We start from the raw sequence: 19393 nt of genomic DNA, 5'->3' as shown, positions 1-19393 counted from the left end.
GGGATGACAGCCCGCAGATGAAGCTGCCCAGGCACAAGGCCCTTGTTACACACACTCAAACATTTCAGAGATCTGTTTGGATTCCTGTTTCCAGGAATCCATACAAAAACTTTTTGGTTGGAGGCCTATCACTGTGACCTAGGGCTAGATATCTGATGTGACCCTCAACGTTAGGTGGAGGCGGTAATTTGTTGATCACCTCTTTTAGCCATTCCGGGAATGGTCTGGTCTCTACAAATGATGCATAGACCTTCAAACCCCAAGGATGGTTCGGTCGACATGGGGATAGATACCCCCAGTGTCCTCCAGCATTCGGTCCTCAACTGAGTCTGTGATATATGAGACATCAGCTGGGGTCAGTGTCCTTTCAGTGTCCTTGGCTTGGACCCTGAGGGTGATTCCTTTCTTTGCAGCCTTGCTATAGGACATGTCCTTGCAAGGTTTTTTACTTTAGTTTCTGGTGTGTCACCGGGAGTTCTTCCTTGCTTGTGCGGGATAGCCCCTTTGACTGTGAGGCCCAGACAGCCCCCGATGTGAGTCCTGGGGGTCCAAGCATAATGGCCTTCTCCTCATTCTTCGCATCATCCTCTGCCAGGTTCACTCTCGCCAGAGCCTTTTGCAGATTACACCTTTCCTTTTGGCGCTTCGTCTTCTCCTTTGTTGAGAGAAGTTGTTTTCCCTCCGCCGCAGGGTTCCTGGTTATTTCCACTTGTGCTTCTGCGGGTGTTTCCACTTGTGCTTCTGCGGGTGTTTCCACTTGTGCTTCCACACTTGTTTCTGCTCTCACTTCCACCTCTCCTCCTGGTGCAGGGGTTAATCTCTTTGGGGATTGCCCTGTTGCATTTTCTCTTTCTTTGTTGTTTTCCGTGTTCATGGTTTCATTGTTGTAATGTGTGACTGGCTTCCCTGGGATCACTCCAAGGAAGATTTTCTGAAGCTAACCCCAGATTCCCTCATACAGCAGTGGCCTTGGGAGAGCTCCCCCCCCCCCCCCGCATCGTCGAGCATTACCCCACCCAGGTGCCACCTGGAAATACAGGACAAACAGGATTATACACTAGTTGATAGGGCAGCTTCCCTGTTGGCTAGACAGGGTTCGAGCCCCTGTACTATCTGGCAGCCCAGGAAACGCTAAGCCTGGTTTTTCACCTGTACTCTCTACTGCACATATCCTCTGAGACTCCATTCCACCCTCCAGGAAGTTCCTCCAGTTTTTCTGGTCACACAAGAGATGCTAGCACTTTCTTCATTCCAATCTCATTGGGTTAGCACACAAGAACCCAGGGGGCCCCAATGTGGAGGTGAAGATAAGTGGATTTGACTGAACCAGGCCCACTGGACTTTGTTGAAATTACCCGCACCAGTTGGAGACGATATAGGGTCAATATCAACTCCATCAGGGTTTTCAACTCGAAATTGTCAAGAAATCCCAGCCAGCCTTCCCTCCCCCCTCCACAAGGGGGACATAGTCTGACATAAGTCTGTCTATTAGAGCATTCAACAGCTTTAAGTAAAGGTATGGATTGATACCAAAACTTGTACACATTCAAAAAACATACATGCTCAAAAATTCTGTAATAACAAAAATAGTTTAAAAATTAAGTTGATTTTCTCTAACTGTTAGTGACCACTTGATGAATCTGTTGCTCATTTTCTTTAAAAATCTCTCATTCACCTCTTTTCACTAAACTGACAAAACAAAGCAAACTTAGCAAATTCAATAACTGTAAATGTCTTTCATAGTGTGTGGTTGCCATGTTGAAGTGAAAAAATAAGCCAAAAAAATAGCCTCTCATAGTGTGATGAAGAATGCTCCTAGTGGTATCTCCTGCCAAATAAATAAAACTTCAGAATGTCTCCCTCACTATAATTTGTAAAATGGAGTGTCAAATTGTTCAGTTGTGAAACATAGCTTTTGAAAAAATTTTGAGTATTCTTTTCTTCTCACTCATGTTTTTTTAACATTAATATCAATATTGGCAAATATTGTTTTGTAGGCTGAAAACTGTCCAGCAACGAAGATTACTGAAAGAAAAACAACTGAATTATGAAGAAAGCAAAATGTCTACAACCCAGAATAGTGATGAATTACCAGATGGTGATGGTGCAAATAATGCTCAGAAAGATGAAAATATTACATCAGATTTAATTAGTTCCGAAAATAGGAGTAATGGTGTTGAATGTGAAAAAGATGAATGTGATAAGGACAAAATTGATGACTTAGACAATGAGAGTGGGAATGATAGCGATGACACTCAAGCTCATGGTTTGGCTTCTGATGGTGATGTGAGTTCTTTCCTTCTTTCAATAAATGTATGTAAATATTACATTATTTCACTTTATTTACTTTTTTCTGTATATTTTGTGAACAGTCAATTAATTTGTAATTTTTTTTTCATTATTAGGATGAAGACCTGCAACTTTCTAATGAAGAACTAACTAAGAAAGTTGAAAAATTAACAAAAGTAAGTTGACTATAGCTAAAATAATTATGATGAACATTAAATACATTTCATATGTATCTTCAATATTTATTACATCACTTTACTATGTACAATGGCAATGTTAGTTTCATGCGGTTTTCATTCACTAATTTTTCCAGTATGTTGAGTTAACAATCCTTTGTATTAAATCAATACATACTCATTCAATTTGAGATATCATACATATGATTTTAATATACTGATGTTATTCTTTTGATTTTTTTTAGCAACTTGCTTCATATTCCAATAAACTTACAAAAGCTCTTCACGCTATTCGAGCTGTGACATTTGGTCAAGATCGATACCACAGACGCTACTGGGTCCTACCAAAATGTGGAGGTGTATATGTAGAATCTATAGAATCTTCAGAGTTGCCTGAACATCGTGAAAAGATACTATCTTCTTGTATAGCATCTGAAGAAACTGTGAAGGAATTTGAAGAAGATGAAATACAGATTAAGAAAGAAGAACCAGAAGAAATTAAAGATTGTGCTGATGAAGGAGAGAGCAAAATTGTGATAGATGACTTAAAGGCTGAGCAGTCTATGCAAGATGAAGAGACAGAGCAATTAATTCCAGCTGGAATAGAGATTGAATCCATTCATAGAGATTTAGATGCAAGTTCAAGTGTTGTTGATGAAGTTATAATCAAAATGGAACCAGATGAATGTGAGTCCATTGAAGAAAAGCCAGAAATTTTGAATACTTCCAAAGTGCCAAAAAGTGACTGTAAAGATGAAAATGTTTTGGATTCTGACAACCAGGAAAACATAAACACAAATGATAGTGAAAAACAAGAGAAGTTAGAAGATGAAAAAATTCATAACGTTGAGAGTTCAACTCAATCCAGTATCAAAATTGAAACTGATAGCATAAAAGATGAAATCAGTATGTCTAAGGATGCAGATAAAAGTAGTGAACAGTTGCAGAATGAAGAAAGCATTGATAAGAAGCCAGATGTAAATATTTTTATGCCAAAGTTTTGTGATAGTAGTTTAGGGTTAGACAGTTGCCCACCAGTAAACCACAGTGTACATAATAATAACTCTGACAGAAAACAAACATCTAACCCGTCCATACCTTCCAACCAGAACTGGCTTTTACATTCTCCTTTTTTTGCATCACTACTGACTAGTAACATGTTATTCAGTGGACCAGTTATTCCTGGTCGAGAGACAAATGGAACATATTTTAATCTCCCAAAAAATGATTCAAGCAACCCTTTTGGTCCTTTTTTAGGTCTTCAACATGGCATGATTTCACCAGAACAAATATTCAAGTCAATGAGTGACAAACAAAACACACAGAAGCCATGGTTTAGCATTCTTCCCAGAATGCCTTGTGATGAAGATTCTCTTCCTATAAGCCAGCAAAACACAAAGAATGCCTCTAGTACTTCAGTCGTTTATTCATCACCTACTGTGAGTTCATCAAATTCTGGGTCTTCTTCGCCTTCAAAACCAGTGAATTCCCAGGAATCTTTGTCAACATCTCCACCGATAGTACCAACGACTTCAGCCAACAGACCACTGTCTAATTTACAAATGGAAATTTTAAATGGTGCACCTCCTGGCTTTTTTCTTCATCCATTTATGTCACATCAATTTGGTCCCACATACCAAAACAATATCCCATCATGTTGCTCTTCTCCAAGCCCATTCACGCCTACTGTTTCTCAGTCCTCATCAATTTCAGATTTTGGTCTGAATTTGGGGAGGCCTCCTGCTTCCTCAACACCAACATCAATTCCTACTCCCACAGCAACTCCTGGGCCAAATTCAACTGGTTGCTCCACTCCAACTTATCGTGATTCACCAACTCCATCCATTAAACGATTGATGATGGAGAAAATGACCCAAGAGTATGAGCACCCTAAACCAATACCATTAGGTAAAAATTTCTTTGGTTTTTGTTTCTTGATTCATACTTATTTTTGGAAATATTTTTTTTTCAGTTTGTATGTGTGCTTCACAAGTACCAACAATTAAATTTTTAAGGAAGCAAATAAAAATTAAGAAAATGATGGAACACCTCTATCCTGAAGTCAATTTTAGAATTTCACATATCACCATCTGTCTTGGAATGATTGGTGCAGTGCTTACATTAGGCTTCTTTCAGACAGAGTGTGTGTAATCAGTTTTTGCCAACCCTATCACACACAGCTGGTGCGAAATACTTCCACTTTTCAGCAAATCTTCCTAAACACTGTAGTTTACTAGGTGCATCTAATGAATATGAATATTCATTATTTTTTATTACAGTATAGTGCATCCCCATTTATACAACATTCAAGAGGCCATGTCAAAGCCTCCTAAAAATGTGTGAAAATTGTCCAAATGGAAATCTCTTTCCCTCTCTCAAAGAAAGTTTTTCTCTAATGTAATGGTTTTAATTGTACGGCTCAACTCACTAGGTAGTGAGTATCTCCATACATGGTGGTAAACCTGAGTTGCGCTCGATTTGAAAGAAAGAAAAGATGAAAGGTTTTAATTGCATTTTAAGTTTTGTCATATAAATATTATCCCTCAAAAACATTTCATGTAAATAATATAAAGCCAATTATCGAGATTCTTTACCCATAAAAAGTTGTGATATCTGTTGTAGAGCCAAGTCAAATGCTGTTATTAACTGTGACACTTTGATTCACAAATCACTCCAAGGCTCTATAGCTTTAGTTCAGGCATCTTCAACCCATTGCTTGCAAGTACTACAGTGCTCCCTGAAACACCCAGAGTGTTCGATGCTCGTGTTTGATTTTGTGCTTGTGAGCACTTGATCAACCTTCCAGTTGAATAGCCTTTACAAATTGCATTCAAGGATTGAGATCATTCTGATTTCCTGCATTCCTATGTCAAACTTTCTGTAAAGGGTGTTCTTCTGAGACTGGGTACAAGCAGTGCTCACAACTAGAAAAAGGTTGAAGACCTCTGCTTTAGTTGAAGAACATTTTGGGACTTATGTTCAGGTTTTTCCAGAGGCTTATTAATGGTTTGGTCGGTCGCCTGTGGGCTGCACAAATTTTGCCATCCTTTTCCCATTCTAGTCTAATTTCCTTTGCTATTTTGCTATTCTTCCCTTGAATTAAGTTAACCTGTCCAATAACCCTCTTAGCCCCCCCCCCCTCCCTTCTGCAAGTACAACTGTGTTTCTAAGTTGTTTGTTTGGTCACTCCCATGCTCACACATTTTTTTAGTCACTCTTTTAATTATTCACATACTTGTACACTGTTTTGGTCGCTGACATATTTACACACGCTCTAGGTCACTGGGCTGCTGGCTTCCAAAGGTTGAGAACCACTGCTCTAGGCCTCGCTTTTGGCCATGTGCATGCTTGCACATGCTCTAGGTCACTCACTGACTTGGTCCTTTGCTCTGTTGGTTATTTTTTTTTGATCATTTGCATGTTTTCTAGAGCTCCAAGTCATTCTTTTTTTCACTCACATGCTCGCAAAATCTCTAGGTCACTTTTATGGTTGTTTATTGATCTAGCCCTCAGATGTCTGGGAAGATGTGGATTTATTGAGGGTTATACAAATTTTGCCACCCTTCCCCATTTCTACTAAATTTCTTGGACACTCATTCCTCAATTTTGCAACCCCCTGAATTTGTCGCAATGGGCTATAGCACACTAAGCCCCCTGCAAATATGCCACTGGCATTTTTCATCATAGCTCAGTTGAATTTGTAATATTTACCAAAGTCGTGGACAAAGATAATATGCATAACTTATTATATTATGATAACTGTGACAAAAAATTGTGTATGTTCATCTCATATTTTTGTCATGCATAACAATAACAAATACTGTACGTACATTTTAAAATTTTGCAAGCTGAATTCAGATTATTTTTTATTATTTTTACCCTTCTGATCTCCTTCTTTAGAGATGATAGCATCCGAGAAATTCACAGGGAAAAAAATTCCTGTGTGTTTTTCGGATTCATTTTTGCCCATGAAACAAAATTGGAATAAAAATTAGAGTTTTTCATCAAAAATGGGTGATTTTAGAGAAATATATCAATGATAATAGTGCTATAATAAATGAATTTTTTTTCAGTACACAAAGTTGCATAATACACAATCAGTTTTGTGTATTACACAATTTTGTGAAAATAACTAAAAAGAATAAAAATAACAAATTTCTCTAGAACCACAAATGATAAAAAAGTGAAATTCACAGCATTATAATTGAACTTCTAAAATACTCTGAATATGCCAAGTTTCAAGTCTCCGAGCAACTTCAGTATAGAGATATGAGGATCTCAAAGGGTCTCATTGCTTCAAGAAAAGAATGTTATGGCTATGCTTGTTTTGTTCAACTTTGTAAGGGCACTGCTGTGCCCCCCCCCCCTCAGACATTGAAAAAAAATACTCATAGATTTAAATTTTTTTTAAATCATTATAAATTACTTAAAACCACCATATTTGATGTAAAATTGCTGTTGCTAAATCTTGATTACTCTTATGTTTCTTCTGCTTTCATGGCTTTAAAAAAATGTATTATTGTTTTTTGTTAATTGGTTTCTATATCTAAACAAAGTAAATAATGAATTAACAAAGTAAATAATGAATTTAGTGCAGCTCTTTGAAATTTAAAATAAAACGATCTTGTGCATGTTTCTTATTAGTGGACCTGTACTTTTCTAGATGCTTTTAATGCACTTTCCTACCCTCCAGGAGTTCCTACTCTCCTTTTGTGGACATCAGAAAAGTATTTTTAAAGTACACATGGCTACGTGTGTCAAACAATTGAAATCTATTTTTTTTTTGCTTGTTACATCTGCTGAATTTTCATGAAAAGGCAATAAATTGTCATGTAAGTAACCACTCTAAAATGGTCAAAGCTTTGGCTCCAAGTTTATTTTTGTATTGGTCAACAATCATTTAAAAGTTTATGGCTTTTGTGATAAAATGCGTGAAAAGCTATTTCAGTGACATATATTTACTATCTATAAAAATCGTATGAATTTTAGGAATAGAAATGATATCATTTTCCAAAGATATAGGATTTAAGTGAAAACATTGAATAATTGACATGGTGTGTTGCACAAATAAAGAAAATATTTTAACTTTAAAATGCATATAGGAGATCAATCGTAACCAAAGCTAAATGGTATATAAATGTGAAGTAGTATAAACAAGAGTCATAAATTTAAAATGACACCAAGACCAGCCAAATGGGAAACTTTTATCCATTAATTGTTTATAATTGTTTAATCCCTATAATTACACAAAAAGTTCAGTTTTTGTTTTTTTAGTCTCACTATATGAATTTTATTTTTTTACTTAAACTTTTATATTTTATTGACACTGTCACAGAACTATAGATGGTTTGGCCGTGATTACACATGACATATAATGTACTGAAGTTATGAAAAACATTACACAAATCAAGATACTACAATTTTCCCTTTTAGAATTCCAAGATAAATTTATGTTTCATTCTGAATCATGTTACTACATCACTCACTAATTCACTATAGTACCAACAACACTTGGCCACTCTCAATGTAATCAACAAATACAAAATATATGGTCACTCATACATAATCAATAAAGAAAATTGATCAACTCATCCACCATCGCCTCCTGTTTCTTGGTTCAAACGGCTCCGATCATTAATACGAGACCCTGGTAGGGTCCATCTTTCTTTTCGCGAGAGAGTTTCACATTTTAACAACTGACTTCACCCAAACAGTCCGAATCACTCTCTGACAAAAACACACAGTCAATGATAATTCAAGTCAGTGGAAAACTCCCCTCATTGGTTAAGCACAGTCACCTTATAACCAAAAAGGGTTTCACTGGCTCACAGGCATGTGCATGAAAACGTGATATTCTATTGTCTGTCTTAGGTGATGAGAGAGAAAATTGTAATTGTGTTGCACACACAACTAGTACATATCTCTTTACAAGAATAACGCGTCATAGAATTCCTGAGTGAGGAAAAGAAAGGGACCTAAACGTGTTGTTTCTAATATATACAGGGTGATTATAAAAAAACTATCCCGACATATGGGCCCCTAACTATCATACCATTCACAGAAACTGAATGAAATTTTGGCATAAGATATTTTGATGTATGCGCTCAAGAATGATATGGAAAACAACAGTGTCACTCTAACAGTTACGGTTACAGTGAGAAAATTTCGAAAATAACAAATGGCAACACCAAGTTTTTTGTATTGGAATGTGATCTCCATTGTGAAAAACCCTAAATAGCGTTCGAATGGCAACTGTAGCATGAAAATCACCGGCGGTAGATAGGCTAAAAGTGAGGACAACCAATAAGGACAGAGAAGCAGCATAAAATAAAGCATTTTATTGTGTTTCACAAATTTTCCACATGACCTTGTGGAGGACTAATCAGGCTGGGATCTCAGCCGAAGAAATGGTGTGACGAATGAAACAAACATTAATGCTCTGGTGCACGGCAAAGTCCTTTTTACTTTTTCCTTGCCTAGCTCTGGGGATTTTCGTGCTACAGGTGCCATTCCAACGCTATTTAGTGTTTTTCAGTATGGAGATCGCATTCCAATAGAAAAAACTTGGTGTTGCCATTTGATATTTTCGAAATTTTCTCACTGTAACCGTAACTGTTAGAGTGACACTGTTGTTTTCCATATCATTCTTGAGCGCATACCTCAAAATACCTTATGCCAAAATTTCATTCAGTTTCTGTGAATGGTATGGTAGTTAGGGGCCCATATGTCGGGATAGTTTTTTTATAATCACCTCGTGTATGTGTGAAATGTGTGATTTGTGGTTTCCCTAAAAAGGGGGAATGCGACCATGACAACACAATAATTTTTAACAGTCAGCTTTGTGCAGAAGCAGTGTCATACACAATGGAATGCATTTAAGGTATGACTATTGAAAATCAATCATCCACACATGACATCTATAGATGTTATAACCTTATACCTTATGCTTCTTAAACTTTGATAGCTATGGTTCTCAAACTTTTGACACCTGTGGTTCTCAAACTTTTGACACCTGTGGTTCTCAAACTTTTGACACCTGTGGCTCCTTTTTACTAGTCCATGTTTATCTGATTCTCTCCAGAATAGTCTAACAAATAACTGCTTCGGAGCACATAATATGCACTCATTAATATGATGCCAGCTTGCCACAATGTCCCTATGAGCAGTGTCACACACTTTGAGATTCACTGGCTCTCTGATACTAAAAGTACCCAGATTAAATTAAGAACAAAATTGCTAAAAGCATATTTATTGCAAAAAAAACATCACATGGCGAGTGTCAGGGTATAATTCTACAAGATGGTATACTAATTTCTTTTTTATTCAATCTCTTCAAGAAAAATCACAATATCACAACAATAGCTTATAGACACTGAAAGCAGTTAAAGGGTAAAAGAAAGTATAGTTTTGTTTTTTTATTCATCTTGTAAAATTTTCCATCTTTGTGAATCTTTTGCAGAAAATGATGTACATTGGTAGATTTGTTCATGGTTATTATCAATCAAACATCTGAAATCTTCACTTTTGTGTCTTTTTTTTTAGAGTTTCAGAAAGGATGGTGGAGGATAACAGATCCTAGTCAAATTAAAGATCTTGTCAACTCACTTCATCATCGAGGCATCAGAGAGAAAATGCTACAGAAACACTTACAGAAACATTTTAATTATGTTTGCAGCTCTTGCTCCTATGGACAAGATGAAGGTCAATAATTTTTTCTTATTCTTGGTTATACACTGTGTATTCTGTGAAATATTGGTGTTTCTTGACTTATGGCCAATGGCCATAAATTGATATGGAAGTCATTTTCTTTTTATACAGATATTTGGTTCATTTGTTCATTTTACAGATTTTAGAATGACCAAATGATAAAAAAATCACTTATAAATTACATAAAAAATATTTATTGCCAAAAATTACTGCAAAAAAAGAGAATTACCTGTAAAAATTAGTGAAATAATTTTTCATGCTCTTGAAAACCTTTGAATCATCTTTCTAATTCTTTTATAAGCCTTTCTATTTTATAGCGATACTAAGGAAAAATAGAACTTTGATTCGTATTGTTCAACCATTGACACATAGTAAAGTAATTGAGAATACTCTTCTAAATATATTTTAAACAAATCCAATATATATATATATATACACATTATTATCCCATCTTTGAATTTTGATACTTAAGCCATTCAAATGACCTGTAATATACACTAAGAAAGCTAAGTTTTTCCCCCTTGTCTCATCATTTAAAAATGAAACATCTTACTCATTCATTTCTGGGAACAGTTTTACCTTATCTAAATGTAAAAAAGTTTTTCAGAACTTTATGACAAAACAATCAACAAATTTCTGTGTAGCTTCGTAAATTCACTCTCCAAATCTTGGGGGAATGAAAGATTGAATTGCATTTTGTGTTCACTGACAATGATTGAGGTGTCTGGATCAAATGAAGCTCAGTATTTGTCATAGGTTTAAGAACATTGCTTATTTCCAACAATTTGGAATAAAGTATCTGCTGATGAATTGTGCAATAAAAAATTACTGTTTGGGAATGTCTGGATACCCATTTTCTTCAGTTTTATAAAAAGCTCCAATCAGTTTTCTTTTTCTTTTTTTTCATGAGCAGAGGTTTTGATTTCATTTCCAAACCTTAGACCTTTATATCCGACATTATGAAAAGTAGAATAAGAAGAAAATTATAATGAATAAAAATCAAAGTATAAATGTAATCTATATATAATAATTTGTCCTGACAAATTGACTCACAGATTCATCATCGCCAAACTGATACGGCTGAAGCTATATTTATGAAATTCAGTCTGTAGTTTTATTTTGTGATGTTAAGACTCACTAAGAAGGGGGTTTTCCAAAATTGGACCCTTAAGGGGGTAATAAAGGGGTTCAAATGTTATACAAAGAAATGCCAAGCCGAAACCGCTGGAGCAATATTTATGAAATTTGGTGAGTAGTTTTATTTCATGACATAAATACTCACCAACCAAGGGATAATTAAGATTTGACACCTAAGGGCGTCATAAAGGGTTTCAAAGGTTATTCAGAGAAATCATGCCGAGCTGAAACCGCTGGAGCTATCTATATTTATGAAATTTGGTCAGTAGTTTTATTTAATGATGTAAAGTCAAAATTTCGAAATTCTGCCCTGACAATCCTTGCTGAGCCGAAATTGCCAAAGTTATAAATATGAATTTCGTTCAGTAGTTTTATTTTGTAATGTGAAAACTCACTAACCAGGGATTTTTCAAAATTCATACTGTAAAGGGGACATAAAGGGGGGTTCAAAAGTTATATGGGGCAATCATTGCTGAGCCCAAACTGCTGAAAGCTATAAATATGAAATTTGGTCAGTAGTTTTATTTTGTAATATAGAGACTCGCTTAGACGGGATTTCTGAAAATGCAGCACCCAAGGGGGTCATGAGGGTTTCGAATGTTATTGGAAGGAACCACCACCAAGGAATTTTCAGATTACCGAATCCACATGAGCAAAGCCGCGGGTAACAGCTAATTATACAAATAAATATTTATATCATGTAAATTATTTGGTAGGTCATTTCATTTCTAATTAAAGATGAAAAAAAACATAAACAATGTTTTTAAAACAATTAGTTAGTTCAAAACAAATTATCTAATCTGGTACTTTAAAGTACCGCCAGGATATAAAGGGTTGATAACACAATTCCAGAGAGATGGGTTTTTTTTCTCTCTCTCTTACCTATTGACTTTTGGGAAAATTCTGATAAGGTAGCCGCTGTGGTGGTCGAGTGCCGCTGTGGTGGTCGAGTGGTTATAGTGCCGGACTCGTGATGCGAGGATCCGGGTTCGAACCCCACAGTGGTGGTCGGCTGAAGTTGGTTTTCTGTGGTTCCCAACTTCAAGGCGCGAATGCGAGCCGATCTCCCCGTTAAAAAGTCTCGCCACAGAGAGCAACAGTCCTACAACGGTAAATCATTCAACCATAACACTTCACTCATAGTTAGTAAAACTGGGGGTAGATGACAGCACTACACATAACAAGCATTACACAGAAACAAACTATACGTCAGGTTGCACTACACGTACACGCACATTCCCGCATTTACCGATTCGTTGGGGGGTTCCGCGGGGGGGGGGTGCATGTGTGGTGTAGCAGTAGTGGGTAGGGGCTCGGGGATCCATGATGTTCTTAAGTCAGCCACCTCGTTGGGCAATTTGCCTGTTGTGGCGTTGTATTTGTATTTGTATTTGTAGTAAGCATACACACACATGATTTTGCTGAGAGTATATAATGTTTTATTATTAAAAAAACAATATTTTTGGATCTTGTTGAGATATTGCAGGCTATTACTCATCTGTTTGTGACTGTATGGGACCTGCGGAGATTTAGTTTGACACCCCTGAGTTAAGAGGCTAAGAAATTATAGTTAATTTTATGTCTAAAGAAAATATTATTCTGGTGTGATTTCAGATGTCAGGTTGGAAAAAACTGATTTTGACATAGAAATATCAGAGTTACCTTTTGGTGTTCCAGCTGAAGTTAATAGCGATTCATGGTCTCGTGAGGTAGCTTTACGTCTTGATATGGCAATATTAGAGCAGATTGAGAACTTAGAAGAAAAAATTGATGGTGCAAGTATGCAGATAAAAGTAAGTAGAAATAAAAAATGTATAGTATTGAACTTTATTTATCGATTTTTATTTTGACTTTCATATTTATTTAATTTTCTTTATGCTTTTTTGAGAGACAAACTGAATAAGTTGATTAAATTACAAATCACACAAACACACACACATTTGTGGTTTTACTTCATATAATTAAATTAGTTATATTTAAACTTTTTCAGGGGTATTTGGTTTAAACCACATTGGTTTTAACCAAGTAGTTAAAAAAAAAAACTAGCTTGGTTTTTTTTCCAGAAATCTAATAAAAGTCGTCGAAATATAATTAATTTTTTTCCTTTAAAGGTATTATATTGGTTAATTTATTAGCCGAAATTTTTCATTTTTACCACATTTTATATTCTTGGGGTACATCCTGATGGTATATCTTTAAATGGGTTTAGCTCTGGCCTACTCATTCCAGATTGTGTACTATGAAAAATTTATATTTTTGGCTCAATTAAAATTTCCAACTCAATTCATTGAGCTGTGCATTTGTGTTTTCCTAAAACTAAATATTTTTGCTAGTTTTGTTTTGTATATTTTATGCTCATGTTTTGTTTTAGATTTTAATTTTTTCTCCCTCCTTAAAACTTTTCTTTTTCGTATGTAGCAACCCTGTAGTCCCTTAAAGGTCAAATTTTTTTATAAACTGTAAATTAAAATATTTTCAAAGTTATCATCAACATAACCAGAAAATCAGAGGCCTATAAAAATACATGATTATCATCAGCAGTGCCAGAACTTCTTGTTTTACAGGGCGTCCATAATTAAAAGACCCTATTTTAAAGTAGCTTACAGGCCAAACCAGTCATCAGAAAATTGTGAAATTTTGTGGAAAACATCATGAAGTGATGGGAATTTATTTCAGGGGAGGATTAGTTGCACATGTCACCACCAGAGGGCGTTTTATTAAGAAATGACAAATTTAGGCAAACATTTACAATTTTAATAATTGCTAAACACTTTTACAATTGTTACTGCAACAAAACATGTTCCACGTGATGACCATCATTTTCAGATACTATGTGAAATCGCAAGATGGCATGTTTCACAACTAACCAAAGTGTGTGCGGGGAAATGTTCAGCACAGGGCATGAAATACTGTCTTTAAGGTCAGGTAAAGTTCTTGGATTGTCATGACTGTGTGAAGGAGCTCCATCTTGCATAAAGATTGTGTCTGCAAGGCAGTGATGTGCTTGCAGAGCCAGAACAATTTCGTTCTGTAACAGCAATGCATATCACTTCCCAGTGATCAAACATGTCATTTGACCTGTAGAACGTAACTCTTTGTAGAAGTAAAAACCGAGAATAAATGATGCAATAAATCCACACCATACTGTCACTTCTGCTGAATGCAACAGAACCTCTGAGATAGTATGCAGATTTTTCTGGTTTTCAAATTTGACAGTTGTGAGTATTGACTGCAACATCCAAGTGACAATATGCTTTGTCGGTCCAGAGGATATTGCACGGCCATTCTGAATCAACCTCAACGTGAGCTAGAAACTGCAGTGAGAACTGGAGTTGAGCATCATAATCATGTGGAAGCAACCACTGCACAAGTGAAAGTTTGTATGGATAATATCGGAGGATATTGTGCATGATCTTATGGACAAATGAACGTGGCCTATCCAACACCTGTGCTACACGCCTGACACTAGTGCTACCATGAGAATTTGAAGCTCTTTCCTCTTCCACCTGAAGCGAAACATCCTGTAATGTGTCTACAGAAATGGATTTTCTTCATCTTCCAGGATGAACAGCCAGCGATCCTGTAGTTTCAAATTTTGTTATCATACTCCGAAGGTTTTTAACATTTATTGGACGTTTTTGATTCCTCTTTCAAGTCCGATATTTCTGTGGAGTAGTTACTGTGGAATTGTTGTTTTGGTAAAACAATTTGGCCAAGAAAGCGCAATCTCGTAAATTTATCGTCATTGTGAGCAGCAAACACATTGAGAAACAAGATCTGTGTAAAGTTTCTAGGTTTTATAACAGCTTCTGCGTAACATCACATAAATTTACATGTTTACTACAAGTATTCAAATTGAAGCGCCCTCTGGTGGTGACATGTGCAACTAATCTTTTTACCCCTGAAACAAATTCCCTTCATTTCGTTAAGTCCTGTACAAAATTTCACACTTTTCTGATGACTGGTTTCGCCTGTAGTCTACCTTAAAATAGGGTCTCTTAATTATGGACGCTCTGTATATTATCTTAGAAGAATGAAACCATCCTGTGAGAGTACGTCAAATAGTGTAGTCATTGATGAAGAATAGAATCCAAGTTATATGAAAAAAAAAATTAATTAAAGGATGCAAACCACATTTTCTGGAATCATGGATGATGTTATCATTTGGGCATTGTTATCCCTTTTGCGAAGTACAGACCAGTTTCATATCATAACATGTGATAAACATTTATATTTATCAGGATTTTGGTTTATATTATCAATTTTTTTTAATCCAAAGTTTTTTGTTTGTATTTTGAAGCTAAGGTTGAACCATGCTTATTTTTTTTCAATAAGTTATAGTTATCAACATGCAGATCATGAAGGAGGTAGCATGCACATGCACATGAGGTGCACCCTGTTCTTGTTGATAAATATTTTCATACTTACATGCAAATGTACATTTCTCACTTTATGTTTTGTCCAAAAGGGAATCATTCTATAATGTACATTCTGAGAGACATCTATTGCAACAGCTTCAAAATTTATGCAGGAAAGGCTACTGTCCTGGATAGAACTGTTTTCTAAAAGCTGGTTTTTGTGACATGCCTTTTTTTGAGTGGAATACTTCATTTACATTATTTATATGTACATGTGTGCACACATGTGTATGCTTAAAACTTATGCAATCATTTTACAGTTTTCAAAACCGAGTGATTCTTCTATTGCAATTATACTATGTATTTTATTTTATTAATCTAACTTTGAAGGGATGGAAACCTCCACCAAAGTTGTCTACTGAAAGTTTGAGCAAATTTATTCCAGCCTGTGAGCTTTATCAGGTGAAACGGGATGTCATGGACTTGCCCAGAGAAAAGTCTCCTAAAAAGTCAGGCAAAAAAAGTTCAAAAAAACGCCGTCTAGAAGCAAAGAAGCGAGCCATGGAAGCAGAAGCTGCTGAGGCAGAAGCAAGAGCAGAAGCAGAAGCAGAGACAGAGGAAAAATCAGAAATCTCTTCAGAGGTAACAAAAGATAGTGAAGAGCAGTCAAAAACATGTGATGAAGCAAATAAAAGAGAAAATGCTGTTAATAAAACAGATGATTCTGGAACAGTTCAAGATACGAAAGAATCAGCTGATGAAAAGAACAGTCTTGATGAAAAAGATAAAAATAATGTTGAAACAAAAGAAAAAGATGAGGACTTGGATAGGGATGATGACATTTTAATGCCTCCACCAGGAAAGATCAATCCTGTTGAAGAAGCTAAGAAAAGATTACTCATGGTCGAATCTGCTATTGAACGAAGATATTTGAAGCCACCTCTTGGATTCAGGTAATCTCGATTTTATGTTTTTAATACAATAAATAAATATAGGATCCATGCAGTTTTTTTTTTCAAGTTTAGTCTGTAAACATCATAAATAAAACATTAAGTTGTAAGTTTTTTTCATTTTGGTATGCTGTTATGGAAATTTTGAAAAGAAATTAATGCTTTTATAGTTTATCTTGATCTCTATAATTCATATATGTATTTTATTCTGAAACTATAAAATTAAACCTGAATACTATGCATAATTTTTTTACCACCGAACATTTGGAAGAATTTAAGATAGTCTGAGTCTAGAACTTATTATTTTAATGAGAAATAAGAACTCTCTTACCACGTTATTTGGTCATGGTCTTCTTCTGTGACTACCTTATGTTTCACCTTAAGTTTTTTTTTGCATTAAAACAACTTCAATTAAAAGGAATAAATTTTTAAGATAAACCGAGCCTGGTTTCCAATTCTTGCATACAGAGATATCCCATCAAAATTAATCGGAACTCAAATGACAGTATTGCCTAATCCTGAATCTGTATTGAAGATGTAACCAATCATAATGAGCTGCAGTGCCCAAAGCCAAACGTTAATAAGCCTTGCATTTCATCAACAGCCAGTCAATATTTCACTTTTGAAGATGTCTTCCACAGCTGCAGGTGAAACATTGGGCAGTAAGAAGAGAAAACCATTGTTATAAACAGCCCAGTAAGCTCTTGTTTTTCATCGGATGTTGACCACGGAAGCCTACATCGATGTGAAATGATTTAATGATTGAGACAATATTGGGTTGATTAACACAACACAAATAACTTAAAACTTGTGGACCTGCAGCAATGCCTCTAGACTCAACAGTTCACTAGTAAAATGTGGTGCGTGCTGGTAGCTATGCACCTGCATATACAATCGAACCCTGATTCAATGAATTGGAAGAAACTAACAATTTTTTATTCATTAAATTGAGGAAAACTTTCTTTAAATCAAAGTCAAATTTATCAGGAGCATGAAGCAATAAATTTTAAAAGCTACTCACTTTAAGGTTGCTGTTACAACTTATTTCTGGCACCAATTGAAAAAATATATATAAAATCACCATGTATGAAAAATTGCTTGATAGAAATTTGTTTGGTATGCCCAATATTTTTATCAAATTTTGTTGAAATTGTCATTTTCTCGCTCATCAAAATATTTGTTCTCTTCAGATGCTCAATTGTGAGAGGCAGCAGTTTGACATTAGAATATATACATTTCTAAACAAGACTTGAAAAAAATTTCATTGTAAAGGGATTTACTGCTATATCGAGTATCGTTGTAGCAAGGTTTCATTGAACTCCACTTCTCACTGTGCCTGCTGAAGTCTTTGAAAAGTCATGCAACTGTCTAAAATGGTCATATAGCCAGTGCAATGTATATTTTTATATCTTTCAACAGTCACTCTAGTTTTCATGGTTTTTTCTGTAACTATATGCAGGGGAAAATATTAGAGTAATGGGTTTTTACTATTTATAAAAATTATGTGGATTCAATGGATATAAATTATATCGTCTACTAATGATATAAGGTTTAAGTCAAAGTTTTTAAGTCAAACATTGAATAATTGCAGATGTGTATCATATAAATAAAATATCTGAGCATTGAAACATATAGGGATGAATCAAAATTAAAACCAAAAATCATATAGATGTGAAAATCATATAAATAGGATTCCATTCTAACTTGTGATATTAAAATTAATATTTGAGATATACTGTGTTTTGCAGTAATGTACAAATACAGCTTCTAATATTTTTGATTTTTCAGCTCTAATGATTTAAGTAGATCTGCATTAAGTGGTAGCAATTCTAATACATCCTCAACTGAAAATGGAGATGATGAAGTTGTAGCACCAGGTTTGATAAAATGGAGGAGGTCAGTTGAATCTTGCAGATCTTCATCACAGCTGGCTATGTGCTTAAACTACTTAGAAAACTACACGGCTTGGGATAAGTCTATAATGCGTGCGGTAAGTTATAGTTTTCATATAATTTCATCAATAAAAAATGAATTCATGTATTACAAACAGGACTGTAGCTGACTTGCTTTTTTAGCAAAGACAGTTTTGACGCTTGTTTTTTTCTCAAACTTCAATGATGATTGGTCTGAGGGTGTAAATATGAACGAAAAACTTATAAGCACACACTAACAGAAAGATGGATAATTAAATGCCTTTGCTTCTCTTCACATTTTGTTTTTCCTGGAATAAAAAGGAATACATATTACATAAGCTATTCAAGTATCTACAAAAATAAAGCTAGATATTTTGAATGTGTAACAAAATCTCCTGATATTATTTAAGGAATTTTAAGAGTTCACTCATGCAGTGAAATGACTGATTATATGAAGATTGATTAAAAATTTGGGTTCTTAATTATAAGTAAGGAACAACTAAACAACAATTTGATAATTAATTGATACGAGATAGTTCTTTTACAGGTGAACTCTCAATTTAGCAGACAAATAGAAGCGACAGGTCTCTATTCCATCAAAATTTTTATAATCTCTAAAATATCATATGAATTCAAAGGCCACAATAAACAAAATGCTCAACGAGGTGGCTGAAAAAAGATGACCATGTAAAATATGGTGGTAGAATATTTATCTAAACTACATCAAAAATACAGCAACCCAATAAGAGCAATAAAAAATCAATAATTATGATAAAATATGAATACACTACCCATAAAAAATTATGATTGTCTCATCTAAGTATGGATAGCTTCTCAATTTATACCAATATGTTTATCGTATT

The 19393-nt window shown here is 35.0% G+C and overlaps 1 protein-coding gene across 7 annotated transcripts in view; it reads left to right on the top strand.

Annotated features, from left to right (window-relative positions):
* The window catches only part of LOC149072557 (bromodomain adjacent to zinc finger domain protein 2B-like), a 339679-nt gene that overhangs the window by 277011 nt on the left and 43275 nt on the right, over positions 1 to 19393 (top strand). For 5 of the 7 annotated variants that reach the window (XM_089247421.1, XM_089247419.1, XM_089247418.1 and 2 more), the window contains 7 exons: positions 1998 to 2313; positions 2406 to 2465; positions 2711 to 4373; positions 10008 to 10166; positions 12924 to 13102; positions 16058 to 16620; positions 18406 to 18607. In XM_089247421.1, coding sequence (XP_089103547.1) covers positions 1998 to 2313; positions 2406 to 2465; positions 2711 to 4373; positions 10008 to 10166; positions 12924 to 13102; positions 16058 to 16620; positions 18406 to 18607 — 3142 coding nt within the window. The remainder of the gene's footprint in view (positions 1 to 1997; positions 2314 to 2405; positions 2466 to 2710; positions 4374 to 10007; positions 10167 to 12923; positions 13103 to 16057; positions 16621 to 18405; positions 18608 to 19393) is intronic. The other 2 variants (XM_089247420.1, XM_089247417.1) reach the window with 1 other exon arrangement.

The sequence above is a fragment of the Pholcus phalangioides genome, unplaced genomic scaffold (genome assembly GCF_987345545.1).
Source record: "Pholcus phalangioides strain wild (caught in Gottingen) unplaced genomic scaffold, Ppha-v1.0 ptg000017l_1, whole genome shotgun sequence".
Classification (NCBI taxonomy): domain Eukaryota; kingdom Metazoa; phylum Arthropoda; class Arachnida; order Araneae; family Pholcidae; genus Pholcus; species Pholcus phalangioides.
This window is presented reverse-complemented; position numbering and strand designations above follow the sequence as displayed.